Source organism: Pan paniscus, chromosome 7 (assembly GCF_029289425.2).
Source record: "Pan paniscus chromosome 7, NHGRI_mPanPan1-v2.0_pri, whole genome shotgun sequence".
Taxonomy (NCBI): domain Eukaryota; kingdom Metazoa; phylum Chordata; class Mammalia; order Primates; family Hominidae; genus Pan; species Pan paniscus.
In genome coordinates, this window is record NC_073256.2 from 136,507,521 (window position 1) to 136,521,511 (window position 13,991).

A 13,991-nucleotide genomic window follows, 5' to 3' on the forward strand; every position below is an offset into this window, starting at 1 on the left:
TTTTAGTATCAGTATAATAATGTATTTTGAATATAATTTTAATCATGGTAATGTTACTGTAATCCTTTTATTTTTAATCAGTCCCATGATGATACATTTTGTTTGTTTACAGTTTTTGTTTTTGCCACTACAAACACTCTTATTTATCCATTTGTTTTTACTGTTACTCCTATAAAATAGGTTGCCTAAGGCAAATTAGGGTATGCATGTTCTTTATTTTAATCATTATTGACAAGGTATTTTCCAGAAATGTTGTAGCAATTTACATAGCCAAGAACAATGAATGATAACATTCAGCTATCTGCATTTACAGCATCTTTGGATGTGAATCTGATGATGAAATATGATATAGACTTATACATACATATATTTCTCTAATAGTCTGGACATTTTCATCTATTATTTATTGCTTATATTTTTAGATATTTTTATTTTATTGTCCTTTTTGCAAATCAATTTTCAAAAGCTCTTTGCATATTAAAAATATTACTAACTTTTTATGCCTTAGTGTTTGATTTTCTCCCTTATCATTCGTTTATAAAGTTTGTGTATTTATATCTCTTTGAATTTCTCATATGCTATATATGTCTATCTTTCCTTTTATGACTTTTAGATTCTTCTCTAAACAGATTAATTGAAAATGGAAAAAATGTTTTTCGATGGAGGCAGGAACTGAAAGACATTTTGATGAACAATGAATAAACAGGTTGGACAGGAATAGAAGGATGTGCAGCAGAGAAACTCCTGGGTTGTAATGAGTGTATATAAATTAAATGAGCCATTTATCAGAATGTCAGAAAATAATATGGGAAAGTTCCATTGATGCCAGCCTGTGAAGGTTCACATACTAGACTAATTAGTTTGAAGTGGCCTATAAACACAGAGGAACTGTTGAAACATTTTGAATTGGATAGTAGTATGATGGAAATATGATTTAATAAAGATTAATTTGCAAGATAGTTGGGAAAAGTGAAGTTCAGATTCAAGGAAACCGATATTTCAAGAACAATTTATTGAACAGACACTATTCTAGGCACTTGAGATACATCAATGAAAATCTTTAGGAATCACCTGTAAGGAATATGGTTACAGCATAAAGACAGGAAGATGTAAAATAACAGCAGCAGGGATGGGAGGAAAAAGAAAGAGAGAGTGAACATATGATAAGAATCAAGATGAGAGTGAGGAAGCTGATTCGGATACTGAGCCTTGGAAATTAGAGCATGACTGTAATATTGAGAGACAAAGGTAAATTAGAAGAAGAAAGAAGAATATGGAGTGGACAGAAGCAGTAGAGGCAGTGGTGTGTGTATTTGCCACCTGGGCTGCCTTATGAGATTATTGGCCATCAGCACAGACCTCCCAGCAGGCTGGAGTCAATCCATTAATCAGCCATTATTGAGAAAGACATTTCAATCAATTACAAACTCATTTGACTGTATTGTCATTAAGCTCACATTTATCTACCTTGTCTTTAAGGATGTTACTCCTTTTATTTTGAAAACAATTATTGAGCAATCACCTATTTACTGCTTCTCAGACTCTGTGCCAAGTGCTAGGAATACAGTCTATCATCCCTGACCTGTCTTATCACCTATGACACAATGCAATAGGATGCTATAAAGTGAGAGGGGATTTCCCTCGAGGGAGTTAGTTTAGTTCTGACCATTGAAGACAGAGATGGAGGCAGGAAAATCTGTACTGAGAAGACTCCTTGGGAGAGGAGGTAACACGTGAGCTGAACTGACGAGGTACAAGGAGTTCAACAGAAGACAAAAATCCACATAATATTTCATTGGCGAAGACATTTTAGCACCAGCCTGCCCTCATATAAGGACAAATTTGTATTTTAGCTTATTTTCTGTGTATTTACCTTACAATGTAAGTTCATTCTGGTGGCGCTCAGTCTAAAGGATCCTATTTACTTCTTTCTGACAAAGAGTAGTGGAGAGTTTGAAGTGTGGGCAGGTAGGGTTAGGTGTTTCCTCCTTTGTGCTCCCACAGCAGCGACTGTCAGCATTTCTTGCAGTAATTATCTGCTTCTTTGTCCATCTTCTCCTGAGGCTTTGACCTCTTCCTGGGAAGGAACCTCTCCTAATCATTATCTAGTGTTTGTACTAGTAAAGAAACGTGTTTGCAAGTGAAAGAGGTCAACACAAACCAAACTTACACTCGTCAACCAAACACACAGAGAAAAGCAGGGGAATTCATAGACCCACGTAACAGGAAGGGATTCAAGCTGAGTTAGGTCCAGCTGCTCAAGTCACGTGTTCTGGGATGAGTCTTCACACCATTCTGCTTTCCCCTGTAATGACTGTAATGTGGGTTCTCTCTTAATGGTGTCAAAATAGATTCGGATTCTTCAATGATAGTCTATCCTCTCTGAGACTCCTGCAGAAAGAGCAAGTCTCCATTTTTGAAAGTTCTAAATAAAATCCTCAAAATGAGACTTGTGGGCTCTTATTGGGTCACATGTGAATTGCTGAATGAATTACTATGGATACAGTCTAAACCATATGGATTGAGAATGAGTAAGTGTGATTTCCTGCAGAAAACTGTGGAGCTGTTACCTGAAGCCCAGGGAGTGGATACCAAGAAACTGAAAGCAAAAAATGCTCAGTATGCTTGCAATATTTATGCATCAGTGAGAGCACATTCCATGCAAGCGGCTCTTTGATGAATTTTACCATCCATAATCTTACTTAGTCTTTAGGTAACTCCATGAGAAAAGGGTCATCATCCCCATTTTCCTGGATAGGAAACTAAAGCAGGAAGGTTAATTATTTAGTATAAGATTTAATGTAAGTTTAAATAATTTATCAAATAATTTGACAAATTACTTAATAAAATTATTAAAATTAAATAATTTATTAAATTCAGTATATTACATTAAAATGTAAGTATAAATTATTTAGTATAAGATTAAATAGCTGTTATATAGTAAATTCAGGAGTTGAGCCTAAGTATGTGTGACTATAAAATTCCTATTTTGTCCATTGTACTGAGCTTTCAGAGGGAACTTGAATGAGTGTCTTGTCTGCCAATACACATGTGGTTCCTGAAGGTGGAGGTCCTTGGCAAATCACATCTTTGTGAAGAGTTGCTATCTTTCTTATAAGACTCTTCCTGAGACAGCTTTTCCCCTTAAAGACAAGTAGTTTTCTATGGACTAAGATGCAGTTGGTTCTTTTTAAACCATATCCTTACTTTAAGCCCATAATAAACAAAATTTTTGAATGCTTTAAATGTGTTAGGAAAAGTGCTAATTGTTTTATGTGAAAAATCTCATTTCCTGCACATTCCACATAAGATAATGTTAGGATACCATATTATCCTGTTCTAACCTTGCTAATAAAGGCATACTCAAGACTGGGTAATTTATGAAGGAAAGAGATTTAATTGACTCACAGTTCCACATGGCTGGGAAGGCCTCACAATCATGGTGGAAGAGCAAGGGATGTCTTACATGGCAGCAGGCAAGAATAGAGCATGTGCAGAATAGCTCTTCTTTATAAAACCATCAGATCTCACGAGACTTATTCACTATCACAAGAACAGCATGGAAAAGACCTGCCCCCATGATTCAATTATCTTTCCCCGGGTCCCTCCCATGACACATGGGAATTGTGGGAGCTACAATTCAAGATGCGATTTGGGTGGGAACACAGTCAAACCATATTAGATAGAATCTCAGAAAAATCTCTTGGAAGACCCCTGCCCCACTATCATGTAGATAGTTTTTTTTCTGTTCCTGAGAAGCACACTGTTGTTTATTTGTTCTTGAGCAATGTTGCCAGAGTCTGGGCCTCCCTTTTCCACAGATAACCTGCCTCATGACAATGATGGTTGCAAACGTATAATGTCTACAAATTAGTCTTCATTCAAAATCCATGCTTGCTTGCTTTTTATGTTTTTATTAAAAGACATACAAAGAAAGCTTCCCCTAAATTTCCATCACAAAGCTATTAAAGTGAATCAAAGTAGCATGGGTCTCAGAGTGAGGGAGCCACCCCCAGGATGGGAGACTCTAGAACACGTAAGCACTCTAGTTATTTCCAATTATAAGTAAGAAAATGGGAGCACTGAGAGTTTAAATATCATAGCTAAGTTCACAGAGCTGATAAGCAATGTGATTAAGATTTGACCCCTGAATATGCAAGGTCAGGACCCTCCCCTGGGCTTCATCAATACGTCATCCCACCTTTCCAGGAATGACTCCCTTCTGTGAATCACCAGTGGAAAATTTTCTTCTTCCAACCACTCTGTCCAAGGCAGTTTCTTGATCTATCAGTTCTTTCAGAAGAGAAAATGGAATTATTTGTCATGATTTGTTTTCAAAGGACTTAGGCTTACTCCTCTGAATGTCTACTTCTCTTCTAACTACTCATTTCTTCCTTGTATGAGATTATATATAGCACAGCAGTGTGGGCTTGAGATGAACAAGGTCACAGAACTCTATCAAGGTGACTTTTTCAAATGCCTATAGCCCTTTAAAAAGCAAGATTGATATAATGATAATATGTTTATATAGGAGTTTGTTCTTACCCTTTAAAAACACTTACTGAAATACTTAAGGGAGATATGTTCATGTCTATAATTTACTTTTTTAAAAAATATAGCAAAAATAAATACATGAAGCAATGACAATGTGCTAATTGGTAAATCTCAGTAATGGGTTTTTATCTTTAATTATGTGAAAAGTTTTACAATAAAGGGTAAAAAAAACACAGCCAAGTAAAAGAGTAAGTAATGATTATATAATAGAGATTGAGGTAGTGAATACTAAGAAATAATCACTTATCTACTTCTATTCTCATTAAAGCAGACACTGATGAGTTTACCAAATGAGACAGGCATGGTGTTGAACACTTTTCATCCACTGTCTCCATTAATCCACAGCAATCCTATGAGGTTGGGATTATTCTCTCCATTTTGGATGAGAAAACTGAGATTGGAAGAAATGAAATGGCTTGTTTCAGAGTACTCTTAACCAAGGCAGTGCACTCTCTTTGCCTTAGGGAAAGCTGTGCAGAAGTGGCTGGCTTGAAAGAATTCAGGATAGCCAGGAGTAGGCAGGTTGGGTAGGTGAAGGCACCAAGGGAATGATAAAATGGATGAATGGGGAGAAGGCTAACAATAGCAGGTCCCAATGAGGCCTGAAGATTTCAGCGAAGTGATGAGGTTGAGATTGGGGAAGTAAAAGTACTAGGGAGTGGTTTGTTTTATGACTCTACTGGTACATGTCATGTATGTAAGAGGTATGGGGCATAATTGATGACTACTGAAATTTCCAAGAATGAGGATGCAATTGGCATAGATGGGAAGAAGATGTAAGTAGGAGTGGGAAGGATATATTTTAGGCAGGAGTTCTTGCCTTGTTAAGAAATCACAACATACCAGCTGTCCCATTCAATTCTTTATTTTTTCTTTCTTCTTCTTTCTTCTTCTTCTATTTTTTGTTGTTGTTGTTGTTGTTGTTGTTGTTGCTGTTGAGATGCAGTCTCGCTCTATCACCAGGCTGGGGTGCAGTGGCACGAACTGCAACCTCCGCCTCCCGGGTTCAAGCGATCTCCTGCCTCAGCCTCCTGAGTAACTGGGATTACAGGCACCTGCCACCAGGCCCAGCTAATTTTTGTATTCTTAGTAGAGACAGGGTTTCACCATGTTGGTCAGGCTGGTCTTGAACTCCTGACTTCAAACAATCCACCCGCCTCGGCCTCCCAAAGTGCTGAGATTACAGGCGTCATCCACCATGCCCAGTCTATCCCATTCAATTCTAAGGCTGATCAGGAGAAAGGTTACTAACAACAACTCCCCAGTCTATAAGATTGTTTTGACAAAGGGAAAAGGATTTTAATTAATTAATTTTAGCATCTCCAAAACAATTCACTACTTTTTAATAAGTATTTCCTTTGAGTAAAGGGTACTGGCCTGGATTCCAACTAGAATTCAATTTTAAAAGACATTTTGCTAATTGGGCAGGGGGAAAAGTCCTATCTAAGAAAATGCGGTCAAATGTGTGCTCTGTTGGAATTCTGCTGGTGGCTTGGGGAGTGGGTGTGAGCAAAGCAAATAATTTTTGTAAAATTGAAATTAGCTTATTTCAGTTTATAGCTTTTCACTTAATTTTCAAATACAAGTGGCTATTTCTAAATGAAGTGAAATAGTGTAAATTGTCCTACTCATCCAATAAATACAAAAACAAACAACTGTGAGCCAGGTCGGCGGGGAGGTAGGGGGGGGTCCCTATCCAAAGCTTGCTTTTACATCTCCCTTCAGTTCTCATTAAAGTAAGTACCAAAGATCAAACAAACCCAGGACCCATGCTGAAGGCTAGGGCTCAAGTTGTTTACTTCATCTGTGCCAGCAGCCTGCTTGGCCACCAGGCTGGGATGCAGTCACATGGGTTGAAGAATAATAAATAATCCTATTTCACCCTCCCAGATCACCATCAAGAGCCACCAGGGAGCAGTAGATGACTAAGTCACTCACCCGGCTGCCTCTGGTTAGACATTTGCTTGAAAACGAATGGGAAAGCTTATAGAACGGGAAGAAGGAAGGAGAAAGAATAATGGCACCAATAATTCACATCTGTGTGGCATTTTGATTCTCAAAGGGCTTCACATACATGCTTGTTTTTATCTTGCCTTTTCATGAGCAGGATGCGCATCATTAGTCCCATTGTACAGAAGAGGAATTCAAGACCCAGAAATGCTAAGGCAGGAATTTGTTCTAAATCATCCAGCTTGTTCAGAACATGGGCTAGGAGGAAAAATGCCCCTGTTTGAATCCTGGCTTTACCACTTATGAGTTATGTGACCTTGGATGTTACTTAACCTCTCTGTGACCCCATTTCCTTTTCCGTAAAATGGAGCAAAGGATAGTATCCATCTCAAAGCTTGCTGTGGGGATCAAATGATAGATTGTATGTCAAGTGTTAAGAACATTTTTGGCACAAAGTGTTTGATAAACACTGCTATTATATTTGTAGAATGTCTTATGGTTCACACAAAGTGTATTCAGTTCAACTACATTTATTAAACACCAGAGCCAGGCACTGTGCTAAATTCTGGAGATGCTAGAAAAAATCACTTATGATCCCACCATGCTTTGGGTCACAGGGAAATGTAAGAGATAAGTGGAAATACACCGACACATTTGGTATAAAGTGTTATTTTTAAGCAACAAAGGTAATTAGAGGGAGAATTTAGCCCAGTCTGGGAGTATTAGAAAGGACTCCCTGAAGGAAAATACTTTTCTAGCTTTACCTTTGCTAAACACCCTCTGGAAAAAAAGTGTAATTTTTGTCTATTCTATGAATGCATGAAAAAAAGCTCAGATAAGTTAAAGGATTTCCCAAAGTCCCTCAGTGAATGGCAAAGTGGTGTCTCAGTTATGCTACCCCATCCCAAGGATACATTTCCTGTGAATAAAGTCATTAAGTAATAAGCTGTTTTTTTCTTTTCTCCCACTATCTTTCTTGCCTAAAAGGAAACAAAAACTATATTTCTTTCTGCAACTCCCCTTTTTGCCCTGACAAATTTGGCAGGGTGCCAAATTCTGTAAAATCCACCATCTGCTAAGAGTCACAGAACCTAGACCAAAAGGGAAAACTGTATACCATGATGAATCTAGAGGGATAGAAATGTACATGTTGTTGAATCCTCATTTGACTACTAAAAGCTCTATGACAATAGGCAAGCAACTTAACCACATAGTCTCATTTTTTTTTCATTCATGAAATAGAGCAATACGAGTTTCCATCTCCTAGAATTGCTATGATGACTAGATGTCAAGTCCTTAGCTTGTGCTTGGCTGACTTTATAATTGCTCAATAGACATTCACTGTTAACTTTAGCTAGAAAAATGTAATCTACAGGAGGATCACTTGAGTCCAGGAGGTTAAGGCTGCAATGAGCTGTGTTCACACCACTGCACTCCAGCCTGGGTGACAGAGAAAGACACTGTCAGAAAGAGAGAAAAAGAGAGAGAAGGAAGGAATAGTGGGAAGGAAGGAGAGTGGGAAGGAAAGGAAGGGAAGGAGGGAGGGAGGGAAAGAGAGAGAGAAAGAAAAAAGAAAGAAAGAGAAAGAAAGAAAAGAAAGAAAGAAGAAGAAAAAAATTTCATCTAGTTCACTCAATTCTTCCCTCTGGTCTGACCACAGATATCACCTGTGCATTCTTCTCTGAAAGCCATCCTAGGAGGCATCTATAGCTTCCCTTGTGAAGTATTTCAATGTTTGATCAATCTCACACCTGGAAATCCAACTCTTCCATACATTGTCCTTGCTTTCACTTAAAATTTCAACATTCTGCACTCAGAAAAAAATAAAAAGAGAGAAAATCTCTGGTCGTGTTTTTTCCTGGATAAATCAATGCACATCACAAGTTACCCTCGCTCAAATTGTCTCATCCCAAGAACTTCATTTTTGTCTTTAGAAGGTTTTGTTTCTCCTCCTTTCATCTGCTGATGGACAGGGCTCTTTCATGCTCTGAGATTGCTGTGGTAATAATGCAGGTATCTGGTCATAATATCGTGTGTGTTGTGTTCTTTGTTTTCAAAGCACATTCACATGCTCACCTTGTTGATCCTAAAACAACTGAGTGAGGCGTGGAGAGCAGATACTATCCCCATATTTAGGAAAGGAAGCATAAAGGAAAGAAAAACAGCAGCCATCATTGCTAAGCACTGATTGTATCCCAGGTGTTCTATGTCTGTTGTCTCATTTGAACTTCCGGAAAGCCCACTCCAGTAGGTGTTATTAGATCAATTTGCTGGAGAGAAAAGTGAGACTCAGAGAGGGAAGTTCTGTACTCACATTTCTCCAGATAGTGAGTGGTGGAGCTGAGACTTCAGTCAAATCTGTCCTAGTCCAAAGCCAATAAACTCAATCACCGGCCTGTTGAAGATTTGTTCAAACCATCAGTGACTAACATGGCATTAAAATCCAAGACTCCTGATTCTCAGTCTGGGCATTGTTCATTAAACCATTCATTCAATCTTTAATTCTTCAAGGTGCTGGAGCTACAGTTGCCTATGATTAAGACAGTTGCCACTCATGGAAAACTGCTTTGTGGCTTCTCCATTCCTAGTCTCCTATTCTTAGCTTCCTAGGTCATGCCTACAATTTTGGAGTTCTCAAGCATGCAGTCAGAGAGTAATAAGTTATGTGTGCCTCTGTGTGTGTGTGTGTGTGTGTGTGTGTGTGTGTTTGTGTAAATTTTATGTTTATTGTCCATCCAGAATTTGCTAGATTCTACAGCAAGAATAAATATTTGTCAGGCCAAACATCTCAATTCAGCAACAAGAATATTTCTTCAAACATAGAGTTGGATGTGGAGAAAAGTAAAAAATAAAATATACTGGAAGTTTCTTCCTTTCACCTGATTGTCAAGTGCATGTGAACATACATCCATACTCACAGCTGGATTGTGAGGCAAGCGCTGAGCTGAGGGAAAGATTGTAACCATGTCCACCTTACCCTGGGAGAATGTGCTCATGTTACTGTTTGAGATGCTTCACTCTATCTCATTTTCTGTTTCAAAAGGAGATGATGGTGAAAAAGGAGATCCAGGAGAAGAGGGAAAGCATGGCAAAGTGGGACGCATGGGGCCAAAAGGTAACTAAAATGATGTGAAACTGACATTTTAATATCATAATTGTTCTTCTCTCTCTCCTGGCCTTTGCCCTGGAAATTAGCAGCTTTCATAATGCCCTCTGCCCCAACAATGCCTGAAATATATTTCACACATGAATTAACTCGCCATCTGAATGCCCCTCTGAGATTACCTGTCAACAAGACTCTCATATGTTTCTCAAGTTGCATTCTTTAGGGCTGGCTGGTGTGGGACACTGGGAGCCCCAGGGAAAAGCAGTGTCTGAGAATATTTAAGAAACGATGTGTTATAGTGCTGTGTTCATAGCTGTGTCTCCCTTCTAAAGCCACTGCTAAGCAGCATTTTTTTTAAGCTGGCATAGAGCTTAAGGAGGAAGATAAAAAGAAACAAAAAGGGCTACCTGATTCATTGATCTATTCACCTTTCCCCAAGATCTCTTTATTTCTTTAATTCCCTCCTTTGTTATATACAAAAGAATAACACACTGGAGAAATGGTGGGGTATGGGAGGAGTGGAATCAAAGATGAAGAGAGTAACACAGATATGATTAGGAAGTGTCTTCACTCACAAAGGTGGGAGTTGGCCTCGCCAAAATATAACTTCTAGGTTGTGATGTGTATGTGTGCACCTTCTGAACACTTGAAATATTTCTTGCCAACTGCTACAAGAGGGCTGCCCTAGACCACTTATTTTAAAATCTTGAATAATTTAAAAGAAAGAGAGACTCACAGACCTGTGAGACCTCAATTTGGGAAATGCCGACTTAAACCTATGTATACATATGCATATCGATTACAAGATTATTCTTACAAAATAAAGATTTTTAATTGGCAAATATTTTTTAGACTTTTATAAAAAGAAATAGCATTGGAAGAGCTCAGTGATTCCTAACCATAGTTTTTTGAATGAAAACGCAGCAGGACCATGTCTGATGTTTCTTTGATCATTAGGTTTTATGACTGCATGTTCCCCGCCCTGTTTTTAAGTGGCACAATTGTTAAATCTTGTTTTAAAAGAGAGAAGAAATAGAATTCCAGAAGGAAGACAAAATAGAGCTAAAGAAGAACAAAACCAGAATTGAGTCAAGAATACTTTCACCTGGCCCTTCTCTAGCCTTTCTTTTAAACATCCTCTGCCATAGTCATTCTAGAAATACTACATCAGCAAGTATTTTAATATCATCATGTCTGTAGTATATATTCATACTCACTCACATTTTAATTTTAATACATACATTATAAGTCTGTTAAACTAGACAACATAGCATGGGATATATATTAGATATCACTGGTAGAAGAATATACTTGTTGGTATTTCTTTCAAGTGAATATCACATTAGCCACATTTCAAGGGAAGATAAAACCTTATGATAAAAAGATAACATGTTTGCTTTTCAGGAATTAAAGGAGAACTGGGTGATATGGGAGATCAGGGCAATATTGGCAAGACTGGGCCCATTGGGAAGAAGGGTAAGTTGCATCTTACTATTCTCCAGTAGCAATTCAAAGCAAATTGAGGCCGGGTACGATGGCTCACACCAGTAATCCCAACACTCAGAGACCGAGGTGGGAGGATACCTTGAAGCCAAGAATTCAAAACCAGCCTGCACAACACAGCAAGACCCAATCTCTACCAAAAAAAAAAAAATTAATTAGCTGGGCATGGTGGCACATACCTATAGTCCCAGCTACATAGGAGGCTGAGGTAGGAGGATCGTTTGAGCCCATAAGTTTGAGCCTGCAGTGAACCATGATCACACCACTGCAATCCAGCCTGGGTGACACAGTAAGACCCTGTCTCTAAAATAAAGAAAGAAAGAAAGAAAGAAAGAAAATTGAGGATACCCTTAATCATTTTAAGATTTTGTATCATGAAAATATCTCCTTTTCCTTCTTTTAAATTAATAATTCTGTCTGTCTTCATAGTCTGTCTCTTTCTTCCATATATAAGCAATATATCTCACAGCTCAAAAAAAGAAATACCTAGAATAAAATGAAACAAGATGGCAGAAACAGAATCAAGCATCAAGGTCTGATAGTCTTTATGCTGAATTATCTCCTGGGATCTACTTGTTGGCTACAAATCCTTGCTATGATCAAAATGATACATGATTATTAATAAAATACAAAATAGGCAGAGGACAGTAAAATTTTCTTTTTTAATCTGAGTGGATTAACCAAAAATTCTGTGCCTATGATCTATTAACAGGATAGAAACTTGGAGCATATATGTGGATACCCACTTGTTTTCAGTCTTGTCCTGATTTTTTTTTTTTTTTTTTTTTTTGAGATGGAGTCTTGCTCTGTCACCCAGGCTGGAGTGCAGTGGTGGGATCTCGGCTTACTGCAACCTCTGCCTCCCGAGTTCAAGCAATTCTCCTGCCTCAGCCACCCGAGTAGCTGGGACTACAGATGCCCACCACCACGCCCAGCTGATTTTTTGTATTTTTAGTAGAGACAGGGATTAGCCAAGATGGTCTCGATCTTGTGCTAGCCAAGATGGTCTCGATCTTCTGACCTCAGGTGATCTGCCCGCCTTGGCCTCCCAATATGCTGGGATTACAGGCATGAGCCATCACACCTGGCCCTGATCTTATACATCATTAAAGCCTGAATATTAGAAAACAGAGATAGTCTCCTCTGTATTGTCTAAGCATTCCTTCCCTGTCCTCCTCTCAGAAAGCCCCACAATGGTAGCAGGTTCTAATTGCTCCTGATATTCAGTAATTTAAGCAAGCATTGTTTTACTTAGTTTAGAGATACAAAACTGAATGAACATAAAATTTTATTGCAAGACATTCATAGACTATTCAGGAAGATAGAACTTTCTTAAAAAGAATTAGAGGCCGGATGCAGTGGCTCACACCTGTAATCCCAACACTTTAGGAGGCTGAGATGGGTGGATCACCTGAGGTCAGGAGTTTGAGACCAGCCTGGCCAAGATAGCAAAACCCCATCTCTACTAAAAATACAAAAATTAACTGGGTGTGGTGGTGCACGCCTGTAATCCCAGCTACTGGGGAGGCTAAGGTACAAGAATCGCTTGAACCTGGGAGGCGGAGTTTGCATTGAGCCAAGATCATGTCACTGCACTCCAGCTTGGGAGACAGAGTGAGATTCCATCTCAAAGAAAAAAAAAAAGAATTATAATACTGAATAACATGACTACTCCAGGACTCATGTTGGAGAGTAAGGCAAGACTGATATGCGAAAGAACAGACCTAGGTCTTGAAGAATAGTAACATTATGGAAATAGGCAAAAGGCACTAGAGAGAGATGCAAGAGATGCTTGTACAAAAAAAAAAGATTAGGGGAAGCTTAATCCCATGGGCAATATAATTTCTGTAGCCTTGATGTACCCTCCATCTTTTTGTAAACGCTTGAGCAGCTGCATAATTAAGCATGTGGCTGACTTGTCCAGCAGTATATCCTTGCAGGCAGGTTGACAGACTGTGGTCTGAGCTTAGGCTGTGGCCTCTCTCTTCTCATCCTGTGGCTCAGTACTCCCTCTTTCTCCACTTTCCAACTCACTCATTTGAGAAATTCCCTTCAGCCTGCATTCGGAGGCAGGGATGAAGGGCAGTGCCACTGAAGAGAAATTGCTATGGGTGTCTCAGATCTGGTGGGTTATATTGTGTATTTCCTTGTGGTTGAAATCCTTAATAGCTGGGGAAGAGCAATATGAGCTTCCCATGGTTCAGAAGTCCTGCTGCAATGTGTGTTTGTGATGGTTTTACCATGAAGAGTCCTCATGTGTTTCAGTCCTTCCCAAGATGCTGATAAAAGCCACAGCAATGGGTTCACATGGCCATATACCTCGATAAAGTTTGTAAAGTAAGACAGATTCACGTCAAATGATTAAAATAGTGCTTCTTAACATTTTTTAAAGATACTACTCCCCTAACAAGGCTTTTAAGACATATTTCTTTTCTAATTTCCTTTCCCCATGAATTTTTAATACCACCAATGGATGATATATTTGTTTAGGTATTCTGTGTATGTTTGTGCTTTATATATTTTTAAAACAGTACAATTCCACCTCCTAAAAACTAACTTGTGCGTCCTTAAGTGATATTTCCCCATTGAAAATGCACAGGTTAAGATTTCTCTCTCCTGCTCCAGTTTCCCTCAACATCCTTCTTGTACTGGGCAGTTTTGGAGTGGATACAAGAATCTTGGGAGTTAGCTAAGAGGAGCTTGAGGGAGAAACATTTAGTTTGGAGTTAATGAGATATCTTTATGTAATTTGATGTGACTTCCATGTATACTTATTGCTAGCAATTCCAATGCAGAAATAGTTTCCAAGAATACTCCTACCACTTACTATGTAGCTCTATCCAAAGCCAGGATGCAAAAGTGCTGAGTCAGAGGTCGG

At 38.6% G+C, this 13,991-nt stretch overlaps 1 protein-coding gene across 1 annotated transcript in view; it reads left to right on the forward strand.

The window, feature by feature from the left end:
* The window catches only part of COLEC10 (collectin subfamily member 10), a 42,702-nt gene that overhangs the window by 13,543 nt on the left and 15,168 nt on the right, over positions 1–13,991 (forward strand). Inside the window, exons 2-3 of the mRNA XM_003823324.5 lie at positions 9,548–9,619; positions 11,015–11,086. Of these exons, the coding sequence (XP_003823372.1) occupies positions 9,548–9,619; positions 11,015–11,086 (144 nt within the window). The remainder of the gene's footprint in view (positions 1–9,547; positions 9,620–11,014; positions 11,087–13,991) is intronic.